We start from the raw sequence: 17,400 nt of genomic DNA on the forward strand, positions 1-17,400 counted from the left end.
TTTTACACTGGAAAGTTCTGAAGTAGGAACATATTACACAGCACATCTGAGGTCAGGATATTATTATGCTAACTTAACAAACAGAGAAGTAAAGAATCAAGAACTTGTTTCAGAGAGAACAAGTGACTGCCAAAAACCACAGTGAGTCAGTGGCAGAATTCGGAATACTGCCAAAACTCTCAGTCAGTCCCTGACTGTCACCAAACAACATCGCCTTTCTTCTTGGGGGAAAAAATTCAGCAATTTTTACTTCAAGCTTACAATTTATTCTCATATTCAGCCTATTAATCTTAATAAAAGAAACTAACTCTGATGGCCCAGGTCAACATTTATAAAGTAATACAATAAATATCTGGTTTGTTTCTACTGTAACAAAGAAACCAGGGGCAAAATTTAATAATTATAAAAACACTTGTAACCAAATAGGAACAAGGCAGCAATTCCTTGTTATCAACTCTTTAAAGTTTTATTTCTGCTAAAAACATAAAATATAAACAATCTTTTCCCAATAAGGATTAAATAACAATAAATATCTTCATCTCTGTTTCTCTCTACATCCCGTATATTGAAATTCAACTGCGGATACAACTGTATTCCTGCAGCCACCAAATGAGAGGTGCATACAAATAGACAGCACTGCCTTGTGCCAAGCTAAGATGCATCTCCTGGGCCAATTACAGAGCCAGAGAAGACAATAAACCCTAAAGAAGAAAAACTGGCTCTTTGATCAGTAAGAAACTTACAAAGCTCTGATTCAAGTTACTTAAGTTGCTAATGCTCTATTTCTGTCATTACACAATCTGAACATACTCTATACTTTCATCCAGAGTTCTATATCCCAGTAAAAACTAAAGTATTGTTACAATATAAAGATGTTTTAAAGTAAACTACCAGAAAGCACAATTCCTAGGTCTGATTAGGAACTGAGGAGTTTTGGAGGAAATGGAATAGAGATCAATAGGCTTAAAAACACTGACTTTTTTGGTCTAGGAAATAATAAACATGTCTGTAAGAACAACTGAAAATTAACTGTATATTCACAGTGTATGTAAACTAGCTTTTCAGAAACAATCCCAACCTTTTAATTCAACATTTCTGTAATTACTGACTTATAAATAGTTTTTTTGGCAATCAGAACATAAAATGGCAGGGTTATTATGAAATGTAAAAAATAAAATTTATTCAAAGTACCCCAATTCCACTGTCTTACGATTTTGTTACAGTTTTAAAAAGAAACAGACATTTCCTTTTATAAGCCCTGCAAGCCTCTGTTTCTTCACTAGCACTACCTTGAGAAGCTCACCATTTATACAGTGTAACATTCACCAAGAAAGGTATTTTCTTTTAAAGAAATGTAGTATATATAGTAGCTGTAAATGAGTAAAAATAGTGTTTCCAACTAAAGACCTGATGACCAAATTAGAAGAGCAGAAACATCAGACACTAAATTTATCTTACTATTTAATCAGCTGTTAGGTAAACAGTCATGTATAACACATTACAGAAATGTAATGACTTAATTTACATATGAACACTGCCCCATAGTGATTACTAGGGTTAGAAAGGGTGTTAAGAAGAAGATGGTGGGAATAGATTAGACCAGAGAATTGATACAAATATAGAGATAAATGGATAGGATAATTTATGTCATATATAGTAGGATTATTATGGTGAACAACAATTAACTGAGTACTTCAAAATCTTCAGTATAGACAATTGTGTATGCCCTTAAAACAAAGAAATAATGTCTTGAGGTAGTAGGTACACCAATAATCCTGATCTGATCACTACCTACCATATGTGTGTGTGTGTGTGTCTGTGTGTGTGTACAGTCACACTTATCCACATACATATTTAATTGCTACATGTAAATTAAATGTATCTCCAAAGTCAGAACTAAGAGTCAACACAAACTAGAATATAAAATATATGTAAATAAATTACATACATGTATGTGAAATATCACCAGTGAACTTGTTTATTTACAAAAATCTCATTTCATACACTGGGGATGTAGCTAAATTGGGAAAGTGCTTGCCTAGCACACATGAATACAAGGTTCAATTCCAACCACTGTAAACATGGGGTATAGTGTACATGCCTGCAATCCCAGCATTGGAAGACGGAAGTAGAAGAATCAGAAATTTAAGGAAAAACAGAGCTACACAAGTTTAGGGCCAGTCTGAGATACATGAAACTGTCTCAGAAAAAAAAAAAAAAAAGGAAAATCAAGCCCTAAAACAAGACCCCAAATATTTCATTCTATTAAGAGCTAGGATAACTGTAGATTGAAATAATTTATTAATAAACTAAAAAGTTAGATTACTGAATCTACTTTTAAAAAGCAACTACTAGTTTTAAACATTTTACATTGGATTGGATTTTTGTACATTGTATGCAAATTTTGTGTATTGATACAGATTTGAGATTAATTTTGTAGAACATGCTATACATACATTTCTACTTTTGTTCAAGGTATTGTACCATTACAACTTATTTAACAATGTAATGCAGGTTAGTCACCTAGATAATTGAACTTGAAGTCACATCAGATATGTTTTCAAGATCAAATAAAGATATATTTTAGAGAGACAGGTCATCTTCAAACATTTCAGAGATCTACAGAATATGGTATTTAAGATGTTTTAATAACATAAGTACTTTTTTGTTTAATGATAATGAGACATGTATGCTCCTAGCAGCACAAGTCTACTTGAGAGAAATAATGGGCATCAAAGAAATTCCACATGGAATTTCCTTTTTTTGTGGCAAAAGTAAGCCACTGGGCAAGAAAATGTCCTTGCCTCGACTGCTGACAGTATGTTGTCCTAATTGGACAAACAAGACACAAAAGAAAATGACTGCCAACCACTGTAAAGACAAGGCAGAAAAGACCTTTAGAATATTCTGCTTCACAAGAAAAGTCTGTCAAATATGGTAGGCCTGTAGGCCGAAGACAGATACCCCAAAAATGAAGAGGGACTTTGGATGACTGTCCAGGCAGCCAGCTGTTTCTGTCATTTCACATTTTTTGGAAGTTGCTTGCTCATACTTCTTACTTACTCAGTTAATATTATTTCCTTCTTGGGTCTCTGAAGGAGTTGAAGTTATAGTTTTCTTTGTTTACCCGATACAAAAAGCAAGTTATAATAGAAAGTAAATTCGGTATAAGACTTTGGAATCACCAAGATAAGATAGACATGGGAGTATTTTCTCTGAATTTGTCAAATGCAAATGAACTAGACATTGTTGATGTATTTACTGCCTGTATATATTGTGTATAGTTATTGTATTTATTGTAAGTAGTTTTCTTACATTAGTTAAAGTCTTCTTTTTTATTTTAGAAAAGGGGAAATACAGTGGTATATTATTTCTATTTTAATAAATAAAGCTTGCCGTAAGAACAGAACACAGAACAACCACACTAGTCAGCCATACAGGCCAGGCAGTGGTGGCACACACCTTTAATATCAGTAGCCTCGCTAGTTAGCCATAGAGGCTGGGGCAGTGGTGGTGCACACCTTTAATTCCAGCACTTGAGAGGAATAAAAGGCGGAAAGAGACAGGTACTACCTCTCTTTCAGTCTGAAGATTTCCTAGAGGTAAGACCTCTCTAGCAGCTTGCCTGCTTTGCTTTTCTAATCTTCAGATTGAACCCTAATATCTATCTCTGGGTTTTTGTTAATCGTGCAACAATTATTCTCTTAAAAAGTACTGGGCTTCAGATATAGCTCAGTGGGTGAAACGTCGGCCAGACAAGTGGATAGCCTGCGATGGGAACCCTGGATGCTGTGTGCAACTTTAATCCTAGGGCTCTTACAAAGATTGGGCACAGACAGAACTCCCGGAAATTAAAAAAAAAAATGAGGCACAGGTAAACACTCTCAACAAGGTTGTCCTCTTACTTACATAAGCGTGTCGTGGCATGTTCATGAATACACACACACACATACACACACATACTTTTTAAGCTAATTAATGAAAAATTTAGCATAGTAGATTTGGAAGTCATGCCAGCGTTCTTTAGCCTATTAGCAAATTGATCTAAATCTAAAGTGACAATCTCAATTTGTTGCAGATATATAGACTCCCACTGTAATTATTAAAGTAGCATACTATTCTTGCAAATGTTCAATAATATAAGAAAATCTTAATAAAATATAACACCTGGCAAAGTACATATTCAATAAATCTTGGCAGTTAATATTGATACAAACATCTATAAAGGAGCAATAAAACAGAGTATTATTTGTAAGGAAAGTGCTTGCTGGGTGTGAAACTGTAATTCCAATGATAGGAGGCAGAGACGGGAGGATCCCTGGGACTTGGTGGCCAGCAAGTAGCACTGAATCAGGGAGTTCTAGGTTCAGTGAGACACCCTATCTCAAGAAATAAAGTGACTTAGCCGGGTGGTGGTGGCGCACGCCTTTAATCCCAGTACTTGGGAGGCAGAGGCAGGTAGATCTCTGTGAGTTCGAGGCCAGCCTGGTCTACAAGAGCTAGTTCCAGGACAGGCTCCAAAGCTACAGAGAAACCCTGTCTTGGAAAAACCAAAATAAAAAATAAACCAATAAAAGAAGAAATAAGGTGACTGACACGATACTGACCTCTGACCTCCACATGTCTACATGCATACTTGTACAGTCATATAAATAAACAAATACCATACACAAAACATTTCCCACAAATTCTTTATTTTTATTTTTATGTGGAGGGGCGTGTGCCTGCATGTATGCCTGCGTACCATGTATGTGCCTGGTACCCACAAAGGCCAAAAGAAGGTGCTGGAGTCCATGAGACTAGAGTTGCAGACAGCTATGTGCTACCACATGTGTGCTGGGAAACAAACCTGCATCCTCTGAAAGAGTAGTCAGTGCTCTCAAACTATTGCTTCAACCCCCAATCCTCTCTTCACTGTTAGTCCCTCTTCTATTCTCTTCTGAAGCATAAGCTTGTCCAACCAAACTAAGAGATGTATGGGAGATGCCTCTGAAGAAGCATAAAGATCTGAGTCATTAGAAGCATCTAAATAGGAAAAACTTAACTAAAAGCTTTTAATACATGACATTGATGCTATATTTAACTTCAGAAATAAAAGAAATGCTCTCATACATAATTTCACTTTAAGATGATATACTCAAAATTATCAAGTCTTTCAGAAAACTAGACAGAAGCTCAAAGGCAGTTTATAAGAATGAAAATACGAAGAAAAACATTAACTTACCTGAACTGCACAACCCAGTAAGAGTAAAAGCAACTTTTTAACTTCTTCTGTGCCTTGTTCTGAAATAAAAACACAAGTGAATATAGCATTTAGCTTTGTTTTAACTCTTTCAGAAACTGGAACAATCAACTCTAAGAGTCAATCACCACAACTGGACCAAAAGATGAATTTTGTAAATAAATGGTGTAATTTAAACATGTGGTTTCTGTGTGCATAATATGATGACAGCAGGAGACATGGCAAGGATACTCCTTTCTAATTGGAGCCTATCCTGGAACTAGCTCTTGTAGACCAGGTTGACCTAGAACTCATAAAGATCCGCCTGTCTCTGCCTCCCGAGTGCTGGGACTAAAGGTGTGCGCCACCACCACCTGGCTAGGATACCCCTTCTTAAGAGTTACAGTGTAGATAAAGAAGCTTTAAGTTAAGTATGCTAACTGCACCTACATCTTTTCTCTAAATTGTATTTACCATCCCTCTAGATTATGCTGATATAAGAACATATCAGAGTTGCTTGGGTCTGCCCCTCTTTAGTAGTTTTTAGTAAAATATAAACATTATGGTTCATCTGCTGATACAATTTAAATATATTTCTCACTGCACAGGTTCCTAAGAATCAGAACTTAAATGTACATCACAGTGAGTCTAATAAGATAAACTGGGTGTGGTAGTTCATACCTATAATCCCAACACCCCAGAGACTGAAGTAGGAGAACTACATGAACTACCCTGGGCTACACAGTGAGTTCCAAGCTAGTTTGAGTCTACAGTGTGAGATCCTGCTTCACAATAATAAATTTTAAGAAAAGAAAGATCTGTATGTTAAAAACTGGATAAAAGTTATCAGTCTATAACAGAACTGCAGAACAATCTTTGTTAACATGCATTCAATTAAGATTGTCTTAAAACATTTGGCTGAACACAACCACAAACATAAAATTCAGAAAGATTTTCACTATCAGGTTAACTTACCTGTGATGAATAAGAGACTTCATCTTATTTTCCATGAAGCTATTTTTTTCTAGACTTACTAGGTCATTTTAACAATCAGTACACACTCTTCGGTTGTAACTTTGGCTACAAGTTGCTTTCCTTCCCTCCTCAATTCCTTAGTGAACCACTTCCACCACCATAAACAGATCTCATATGTGCAGTCCTTCTTGAACATGTCACCAGAGTCCCAACCCTAACCCTGACAATTTTAAGAATAACTAACACTCTATGTTTTTACATGCCGTAGTATTTTGTACATATCTCTGTGATATGAATTATATGATTTCACATTCATCTTTGGATCTTTCACCAAACCACAAGATTTTCTAGCACATGAACCATTTCTACCCTATGACTTGCAGTTAGTTACTAAATACATATGAAATAAAAAACAATTCCATTCTGCATGCTAATCTTCCTGTGTATCTCTAAAGATTATCTAGGTAACTGAATTCTTGAGTTTATTACTAATGAATTTAATTGGTAGTTTCATCTATAATAAACAGCTGCTTACATACTGCCTTCTATTTGGATTTTATTTTTTGTTTCAACTGGGCAAGGGTTCAAGTAAAAGAGGACATATTCAATTTGAATATCATGCAGGCTGCAAGGATTAAGTCCTTTCCTGAAATGTTTTATAGCTACTAGGTAAATGTTCAAACATTAAATTCTAGGGTGGATGGGTACAGCAACTGTCTGGTGTATACAAAGCCCTAGGAGCATGTTCCAGAAACAGCAAAATACAAATAAAAATAAAGTATTAGTAAAAGAGTATGAATTTTTGAGTATAATAATTTAAATAATCTAAAAACCTGCCTTTCATCCTTCCACCAAAGCTGTTTAATATAAATTAAAATGTTTACTAGTAAAACTTTCAATTTAAGGGCTGGAATGCCTTTTATGATTATAAAAATGAACTAGCAAACAAACAAGAAAATCCAGAGCTCCAACAATTTTGGCAATAGTAAATAAGCATTTAAGTATAAAACTTAAAAACAAGTTTCAACATCATTTGTTTTGTACCATGACTGCTTAGACTGAGATAATAAAAACCATAATACATCACCAAAATACCAGCTTAATATGGCAGAGAAGATTACTGATTTAGTGTTGATGTGTATCTCACCAACAACTTAAATATCGTGAGCTTTTTTTCTCTCTACAAACAGAAATATCATTCCCAATTTTTCCTACTGATGCTGTGGAAAAACCTACTGAGAATGGAGATAAATAATCAAGCCCTTGGTAAACATTACTAGTGCTACAAAAACATAAGGCATTATTATTCCATTATAACAACTTAAAACTTACCAGAAAAGGGATTTTTGCCAATGATTAAGACATTTGGCAATGACATCATAATCAACTGCTGCAAAGTCTCCTGTAAAATGATATCCAGTAGTTAGTAACTATATGGCTAATGCTGACTAGGTAAGACTTACCACATTATCATTTAGGATTTGTATACACTTCTGTGGGCATGCTACATTAAAAACAAACATGCAAAGGATCTATTATGTCTTAAGTTTTGCACCTTATGAATTAAATAAGTTATGACAGACTTAAATGATCAAGCATGGTGGCTCATATCTATAACTCTCTCACCTGTGAGGCTGAGAAAGGAGTTCTTTTTACAAGTTTGAGATCAGCCTGGCTTAAATATTGAGTCTGAGATAGCCTCAGCTAAAGAATGAAACCCTATCTCAAAATATAAAGTAAATAACTTAAAAGGGAAAAACCTCAATTTATTTTGATTTTTAGATTCTTTTCATTGAAGTAAAATGAAGACTATCACTTTAAGTTTTTAAAAACATAAATATTTATTTTAAAGCAATTGCTACTTTTTTCTTTTTAGTTTTTTGAGATGGCGTTTCTCTGAATAACAGCCCTGGCTGTCTTGGACTCTGTAGATCAGGCTGGCCTCGAAATCACAGAGATCTGCCTGTCTCTGCTTCCTCAGTGCTGGTATCAACACTGAATGTAAAGCCACCACCACCCGGCAGCAATCACTATTTTGTCTATACCATACTTCATGAAAATAACCTTCCTCTGAATATAGAACTTTTAAATTCACCCTCATAAATAAAGCTTATGGAAAAAACTTTTATCTTAAAGAATTTACAGATAAAGGATAAAAACTTATTTTTGAGGAACATGAGTCAATATTGATAATCAGAAACATTAATCCATTGACTTGCCATGTGACACTCTGTATCCATCAACTGTTACAAGCAAAACTGTCCAAATGAGTGATAATCTTTAGCATGGTCCACAACTCTTGTTTCTTCATTCTCTTCTCAGTAACCCACCCTCCCATTCTATTGTTCCCTACTTCTCCCAAGTCACTGTTCCCACAATGAGAAGATGACATCATGCTCCCTCATCACCGCAGTCAGCAGTGACCTCATGCAAACACACCCTGACATTTACACCACATGAGTCTGCTTATATTTTGATATAATTGCTAAATTTACTATCATGTGAAATTAACATACAATATGAATGCTTAGTATAGTGTACCATATAGCAATGTAATCTGAACTCCAGGCTTATGTTTATAACAACTTTTGTTGGGAAGAATAGAAAGCGAAACAAAAGTACAAAATCATTAAATTGTTGAAAATGTATCTTGAAATTAATATGAAAATTATTTTTACTTTACAGTGTTAATTTAATTCTGATAATAGTAATATGGAATAGAAAGACAGTTAAAAATTACACATTTTTTTAAAGAAAATTATTTTTTAGTTGGTTCTTATTGAGCTCTACATTTTTCTCTTCTCCCCTCCCTGCCTCTCCCCTTCCCTTCAACTCTCTCCCAAGATCCCCAATGCTCTCAATTTACTCAGGAGATCTTGTTAAAAGAAAATTAATTTCTAGTTGGCTACCCTAGGATATTTTAGATCTTAGATTTGTTTTCGTAAACCATCCATCTATTTCCCTAATCTAGTCTTACAAGTAGTATTTTCAAACATATACAACATATAAGCTGCAATGGTGTCACATGCCTGCGACCCCAGAACTTGAGGTCAGAGGAGCGCTGCAAGTTGAAGGCCAACCTGGCCTACACTATGAGTTCCAAGCTAGGAATGGTGATGTATACCTTTAAATCAGCACTCAGCAGAGGCAGGCAGAGCACTGAGCTCAAAGCATACCAGGTCTACATAGTGAGATCCAGGAAAGCCAAGGTTACATAGAGACCAAGTCTTAAAACAAAACAAAACAAAACAAAACAAAAATAACCCCCCAAGAAGAAACAACCTCCCCAAAAAAGATATAAAAGTACTACCATAATTAAACCTTTATTGTGTTATTCCCAGGCCCATAGAATTTCACCTAACTCTAATGATTGTCATATCAAGGTATTAAAGAAACCGGGGCAAGGATATGGAAATAAACACAAGATAAACATGACTTTACTAAGAAGATCATAAAACAGAGCAAGGACAACATATAAATGAACTAGTTAAGATAAATTTGATTTGATATACGTGATAAGCCTATAAAATTCATGAAAAGGTAAAAACTGCAATATATACCTGAAAAAGAAATATTTTAGAAAATTGGAGCATTTGTTCAACAAATACTGAAGGCTCACTATTTGTCATATATTATTCTAAGCAATCACCAGATCTGAGGGAGCATACATTTTAGTAAGAGTAAACAAAATAATAAACACATACTTTAGGTTGTGAGTGCTACAGATAAAAATAAAGCAAGAAGGGCTGGAGAGATGGCTCAGAGGTTGATGTGCTGTTTATTCAGAGGACCTGAGTTTAGATCCCAGCACCACTTCAGTTACCTCACAACTACCTCTAACTATCCAAGGGTTTCCCTATTCTGGCTGCATAGACATCTGCACAATGTGGATATACACACAAATAAAAATTTTAAATATAAAAAAAACAAAAATAAAGCAGGAATGAAAAGTATTAGTAGGCCCGGTGGTGGTGGCACATGCCTTTAATCCCAGCACTCAGGAGGCAGAGTTAGGTGGATCTCTGTGAGTTCGAGGCCAACCTGGTATACAGGATGGAGTTCAAAGCTACTGAGCAACCCTGTCTCAAAAAAAAAAAAAAAAGGGTGAAGAGTATTAATTAGTAAATGTGAGAATGTTGAAATTTTTGAAGACATGCAAGCCCTCAAATATAGAAAATATGAGCATTTCTAAGGCTATTAAAAGTAAAATTTCACTGGAAAAAAGATTCAATTCTGGCATAAAGACAGTCAAAATGATTTGGAGAAATAAAAAATATATAAAAAATTATAAAAAACTCTGGAAATCATTATAGTAATAAAAACACTGCATGCATCTCAAAGGATATAGAAAGTAACTTCATCCTTAATATCTTTAGTTGGTACTATTAAATTTTATATAAAAATGTTAGTTTACTTTTATCTATACACAAACGTGTATCAACTAAAGTTCATATACCTTTTCAAAAGACTGTAAGAAAGATGTTCTAACTGTCTACCAGGTATAAACAGTAGCTATATTTGGAAGATAATGTGAAGCACCAGAGTTTGAGGGCAAGATAGCAGGCCAGCTCCCAACAAGGAATCCACTACTTCACTCTCAAAACACCCAAAGTCCTGAGAAGTGACCTAGTAAGAAAATGCTATATCGGGGAAGCAGGAACCTTGACTGAGAAAACACCTCTATCAGATTGGCCTAAAAAATAAAAAGGAAACCAAAAATAAATAAATGAAAATAAAACATGCCTCACCCATAGGATGCAACAGTAGCAGCCCTAAGGCGGATGTGGTTAGCTCTTACAGAGGATCTGAGTTTGGTCCCCACTACCCAAAACTCCAGAAGATTTGATGGGTATAGGACAGTCTGTGTCATTTTTATATATTTGGTTGTGAGCCTAGCCTTTAATGGCCGAGCCATCTCTCCAGCCCCTGTGACATTAAAAACTACTATTAATGGTGGGTGTGAGAGGACTTGGGTCGCCATGGACAGTGCCACCTTTGGGCAAGTAGTCTTGGGTGAATAAAGAAGAAGCTTTGAGTTCCTGCCTCCAGATTCCTGATAGAGTTCCTGCCCTAACTTCTCTCAGTGATGGACTATAATGTGGAAGTGTAAGCCAAACAAACCCTTTATTCCACAAGTCGGTTTCGATTATGGGTTTATTACAGATTAGAAAACAAACTAGGATAACATCCCTAGTGAATAAAACTGCAAAAACTCTCAACAAATAGAAAAAAAATCATTCATTATGATCTTAATTCAAGGGATACAGAGATGGTTCAACAAACTCAAACCACTAAATGTAATATATACCACATAGACTCAAGGACAGAAATCTCTTTCAATCATTTTTTAAAAGATTTATTTATTTTAATTTTATTTCATACATGTAAGTGTCGTATGTAAGGCACCAACTGGGTGCCTAGTGCCTGAGGAGGACAGACCAGGGCACTGGATCTCCTGGAACTGGAGTTATAGACAGGTGAATGTACCTAGTGGGTGTTGAGAAGTGAACCCAGGTACTCTGCAAGAGCAGCAAGTGCTCTTAACCACTAAGTCATCTTACAGTCCTACTGGCCATCTTGATAGATGGCTTTTGAAAACAAACAAGCAAGCCTGAAGAAACTCAGAATAGAAGATAAATCTCAGCATAATCAAGAATATATGTGACAAACATGAATATCATATTAAATGGAGGTGGGAAATATCAGGGTATCGCTACCAACTCAGGAGAAAGAAAGTGTCCACTTGATTCACTCTTACTCAGTATAATGCTGGAAATTTCATATACAGCAACAAGACATGAGAGGCACACATACAAAAGGAACACAAAATGGAAGGGTAACCAAGTATTTTTATTTGAAGATAACATAACTGTATACATAATATACTAAAATAAAAAACCCTTGGAACTTGTAAAAACTTTCAGCAGGGATCAGAAAGATGGCTCAGAAGTTTGGAGCTCTTGCCGCTCTTTCAGAAGACCCAAGTTTAGTTCCTTCCCACCACGCAAATGGAAGTTTACAACTGCTTACAATTCCAGCTCCAGAAAAATGAGACATTCTCTTCTATCCTCTGCGGGCACCCACACCACACCCAGCCACATACACTCATTCCATTCCATACTGCACTCACCCCCCCACACACACTGCACACCCATACCACATACAACCCCCCACACAGAAATAAACCTTTAAAAAAAATCAACTAATCTGATATTTAAACAACAGTAAAAAAACTTTCAGCAAAGTAGCAGGATACAAAATATACACATAGGGCTGGAGAGATGACTCAGTGGTTAAAAGAACTAGGCCTGGGTTCAATTTCCAGCACCCACATGGCAGCTCACAACCATCTGTAACTTCAGTTCCAGGGGATCAGATGCTCTCTTATGACCACCACAGGACATCCGGCAAGCACACAGTGTACAGACATACATGCAGGCACAACACTCACACACACAAAATAAATATAAACGTAATTTAAAAAATTATCAATGCATTCATGCTCATTCAAAAACAAAACCAAAATAAACATACAGATCATGTAGCCTTCCTATATATATATATATATATATATATATATATATATATATATATATATCAATAGTAAGCAGGCTGAGGAAGAAATCAGAGAAACAATCCCATTCAAAACTACCTGAAAAACAAACAGAACAAATAAATAACCTTAAAATAAATGTAATCAAGTGGTAAAATGCCACTACAATGAAAACTTTAAAATACTTAAAGAAAGGAATTGAAGAAGACACTAGAAAAAGGGAAAAACTCTCAATGCTCATTGGTTATAAGAATCAATACTCTGGGAGATCGAGGCCAGCCTGGTCTACAAGAGCAAGTTCCGGGACGGGTACCAAAGCTACAGAGAAACCCTGTCTTGAAAAACCAAAAAAGCCTCCTGCAACGCACGACCCCGGGATCCCCCCCAGCCCCTCCCGGCTCTCCTACCGCCATGGCTGACAAGGAAGCTGCCTTTGACGACGCGGTGGAAGAACGTGTGATCAACGAGGAGTACAAAATATGGAAGAAAAACACCCCTTTTCTATATGATTTGGTGATGACCCATGCCCTGGAGTGGCCCAGTTTAACTGCCCAGTGGCTTCCAGATGTTACCAGGCCTGAGGGGAAAGATTTCAGCATTCATCGACTTGTCCTGGGAACACACACATTGGATGAACAAAACCACCTGGTGATAGCCAGTGTCCAGCTCCCTAATGATGATGCTCAGTTTGATGCTTCACACTATGACAGTGAGAAAGGAGAATTTGGAGGGTTTGGCTCTGTCAGTGGGAAAATTGAAATAGAAACCAAGATCAACCATGAAGGAGAAGTAAACAGGGCTCGGTACATGCCCCAGAACCCTTGCATCATTGCAACAAAGACTCCATCCAGTGATGTGCTTGTTTTTGACTACACAAAGCATCCTTCTAAACCAGACCCTTCTGGAGAGTGCAGCCCAGATTTGCATCTCCGTGGACATCAGAAGGAAGGTTATGGTCTTTCTTGGAATCCAAATCTCAGCGGGCACTTACTCAGTGCTTCAGATAACCATACCATCTGCCTGTGGGACATCAGTGCAGTTCCAAAGGAAGGAAAAGTGGTGGATGCAAAGACCATCTTCACGGGGCATGCAGCAGTAGTAGAGGACGTTTCCTGGCATCTGCTCCACGAGTCTCTTTTTGGGTCAGTTGCTGATGACCAGAAACTTATGATTTGGGATACTCGTTCAAACAATACTTCCAAGCCAAGCCACTCAGTTGATGCTCACACTGCTGAAGTGAACTGCCTGTCTTTCAATCCTTACAGTGAGTTCATTCTTGCCACAGGATCAGCTGACAAGACTGTTGCCTTGCGGGATCTGAGAAATCTGAAACTCAAGTTGCATTCCTTTGAATCACATAAGGATGAAATATTCCAAGTTCAGTGGTCACCTCACAATGAGACTATTTTGGCTTCTAGCGGTACTGATCGTAGGTTGAATGTGTGGGATTTAAGTAAAATTAGAGAAGAACAGTCCCCAGAAGATGCAGAAGATGGCCCACCAGAGTTGCTGTTTATTCATGGTGGTCATACTGCCAAGATATCTGATCTCTCCTGGAATCCCAATGAACCTTGGGTGATTTGTTCTGTATCAGAAGACAATATCATGCAAGTGTGGCAGATGGCAGAGAACATTTACAATGATGAAGACCCTGAAGGAAGTGTGGATCCAGAAGGACAAGGATCCTAGACATGTCTGCACTTGTGATTTAGACTCCCCTTGTTTTCTTCTGAACCCTGAGATGGATTTAACACTGGTTTGAGACACAGACTTTGTTCAGCTATCCGGCTACAATAGGTGCCACCAACAAAACTATTAGCCCAAACCATGGGTGTTTTCTAAATCTTTAACTGGGGGGGCTTAATTCAACAAAGCCACAGACTTATATTTAAATTTTTCTTCAGGAATTTTCTAGTAACAGACCCAGGTCTGGAGTGGCTTCAGAAATGGGGCATTGTGTGTGATTATTTTTCTATAAATATTGTAAGATGACATCTTGCAATATTTATACTCCTGGCTTGAACACCTACTTCACTATTCCTTATCCACTCTAGTCACTTTCTTGAGAATATGAAAATTTTGGGATATAGCTTAAGAAAAATAATCATACATAATATGCCCCATTTCTGAAGCTACTTTGGACCTGGGTTTGTTACTGGAAAGTTCCTGAGGAAAAATTTATAAATTTATAAATGAATAAATTTTATTCAGGAATAAAAATGACATCTTGCAATATTTATACTCCTGGCTCAGACACCTACTTCACTTGGCTTTTGTTGTGTGGTTTTTTTGTTTTTGTTTTTTGAACTTGGGACCACCAAGTTGTGAGATGTATGTTTTTAACTGACAGTCCACTGGTGAACTGTCAAGTTGAGAAAGAGTGAATTGCTAGTTTGTATTTGTTTTTAAAATTAAATTAATCCTTAAGAGTTGCTTTTTTAGGAGTTAGTCCTTGACCACCATAGTTTGAAGCCGTCTCCATTTTGGTTGACCTGTCTCACCATCAGGCCTGTTACTACTCTCCATGACTAACTGTGTAAGTGCTTATAATGGAATAAATTGCTTTTCTATAAAGAAAAAAAAAACCAAAAAAAAAATCAATACTGTGAAATGGCTATATTTCCAGAAGCATTATACAGATTAAATACAACCTCCATCAAAACACCCATGCCATTCTCATAGAAATAGAAAAAAAATGTAAAATTAATTTGGAAGCAAAGAAACCCTATGAAACCAATGAATCACCATACTTGATTTCAAGTTATACTATAGAAGCATAGGAATAAAAAGCAGCATGGCACTGGCATAAAACCAGATATAATCAGACTGAATCAGAATAAAAGACAAACATAAACCCACACAGTTTGATGTTTTGGGTTTTCCCTCCAAAGATGTCAAAAACTCACTGGAGAAATGACAGTCTCTATTTTCCCAACAAATGTTGCTGGGGAAGCCGGGCGGTGGTGGCGCACGCCTTTAATCCCAGCACTTGGGAGGCAGAGGCAGGCGGATCTCTGTGAGTTCGAGACCAGCCTGGTCTACAAGAGCTAGTTCCAGGACAGGCTCCAAAACCACAGAGAAACCTTGTCTCGAAAAACAAAAACAAACAAACAAAAAAAATGTTGCTGGGGAAAAAAACTAGAAACACAAAGGTTGAATGAAACTGGCTTCTTATCTCTCGCCCTGCACAGAAATCTACTTCAAACATCAGAGAAAGCTGCTGGAGGAAAGCAGTAAGAAGCACTGTACCACACCACAAAGGTGAGGAATTTCTGGGCGCAGCGGTAGTTACGTAGACTATACGGCAAATGGAGTCTCATGAAGTAAACTTCTGAACAGCAAAGGAAGCGGGGTGAAGAGATAATGTACAGAATGGGAGGGAAATCTTTGCTAGTTATACATCAGTATCTAGACTATACAAGAAACTTAAAACTGAACAGAGAATTCTCGAAAGAAAAAATACAAGAGATATTTTCAAAAATGTCTAACACCCTTAGCTTTAAATACCTTACTATGTGGCAGCACACAGTGGCAGGGATATGGAGACAGAATAAAACCTTATTCATAATTAGAGTGGCAACTAGTGCACTATTATGGAAATCATTGTGGAGAGTTTTGTTTTAGACAAGCTTTCTTTGTGTAGTCTCGATTGCCTTGAACCCACTATGTAGAAAGCTAGGCTGGCCTCGAACTCAGAGATCCACCTGCCTCCCAAGTGCTGGGATTTAAAGGTGTATACCAGCACCACTCAGCATGGAGGTTTCTTAGAAAGCTGAACAGAATTACCATATAACCCAGCTATAGCATTGTAGCATATATAGATATATACCCAAAGGATCCTATATCTTACTATCATCAATGTTCACTGCTGCTTTATTCAATAGAGTGAGGAAAGGAGCCAACCCAGATGCTGTCAACAGATGTCATACATGTACACATGGAGTTTTAATCAGTCACAGGTAAGAATATTTGTATTTCCCAGTAAAACACAGATGGAAATTATGTTAAGGGACATAATCCACGCTCCAGCAGAGAAATAATAATGTCCCCATAATACTCAGGCATTTTGTGCTGTATGGGAAGATTTAGGAAGTGCAACCTTGCTGGAGAAAATATGGCACTTGGGGTAGGTTTTAAAACCCTACTTCCAGCTGGGTGATGGTGGTGCAAACCTTTAATTCCAGCACTCAGGAGGCAGAGGCAGGTGGATCTCAGTTAGTTAGAGGCCAGCCTGGTCTACAAGAACTAGTTCTGTAGTGGGAGCTGCGGGCTGTGTTCCTGCCGCCCCAGCTCCTGATAGCCTGGCTAGCTTATACCCCAAAATAACAACACACAAATTGTATTCTTTTAAACACTGCTTGGCCCATTAGCTCTAGCCCTTACTGGCTAATTCTCATATCCTGATCAACCCATCTCTAATAATCTGTGTAGCATCAGTCTTACCAGGAAAGATTCAGCATCTCTGACCTGGCGGCTTGCTTCATCGAGTCTGCCCGGGAAAGGGGAGCATGGCCTCTGCTCCAGAGAGCAGAGCTGTCGAGTCTGAGCTCACTTCCTCTTCCTCCCAGCATTTTGTTCTGTTTACTCCACCCACCTATGTTTTAACCTATGAGGGCCAAGCAGTTTCTTTATTTTTTAACCAATGACCTTC

The 17,400-nt window shown here is 37.1% G+C and overlaps 2 protein-coding genes across 10 annotated transcripts in view; one reads left to right on the forward strand and one right to left on the reverse strand.

Annotated features, from left to right (window-relative positions):
• The window catches only part of Ccdc88a (coiled-coil domain containing 88A), a 157,076-nt gene that overhangs the window by 80,243 nt on the left and 59,433 nt on the right, over positions 1 to 17,400 (reverse strand). For all 9 annotated transcript variants that reach the window (XR_009057257.1, XM_057772008.1, XM_057772009.1 and 6 more), the window contains exons 4-5: positions 7,529 to 7,598; positions 5,225 to 5,283 (exon numbers count right to left, since the gene is read on the reverse strand). Coding sequence is in view for 8 of the 9 variants with exons in the window: in XM_057772008.1 (XP_057627991.1) it covers positions 5,225 to 5,283; positions 7,529 to 7,598 (129 nt within the window). In the remaining variant the exon portion in view is untranslated. The remainder of the gene's footprint in view (positions 1 to 5,224; positions 5,284 to 7,528; positions 7,599 to 17,400) is intronic.
• On the forward strand, positions 13,109 to 15,317 carry LOC130875792 (histone-binding protein RBBP4-like). Its single transcript, XM_057772012.1, has one exon. The coding sequence runs from the start codon at positions 13,161 to 13,163 to the stop codon at positions 14,436 to 14,438; it is 1,278 nt and encodes a 425-aa protein (XP_057627995.1). The 5' UTR covers positions 13,109 to 13,160; the 3' UTR covers positions 14,439 to 15,317.

The sequence above is a fragment of the Chionomys nivalis genome, chromosome 6, assembly GCF_950005125.1.
Source record: "Chionomys nivalis chromosome 6, mChiNiv1.1, whole genome shotgun sequence".
NCBI classification, from domain to species: domain Eukaryota; kingdom Metazoa; phylum Chordata; class Mammalia; order Rodentia; family Cricetidae; genus Chionomys; species Chionomys nivalis.

What these genes read in the sequence shown, in the direction of transcription:
- LOC130875792 (XM_057772012.1), top strand. Translation starts at nt 13,161, where the DNA reads ATGGCTGACAAGGAAGCTGCCTTTGACGACGCGGTGGAAGAACGTGTG.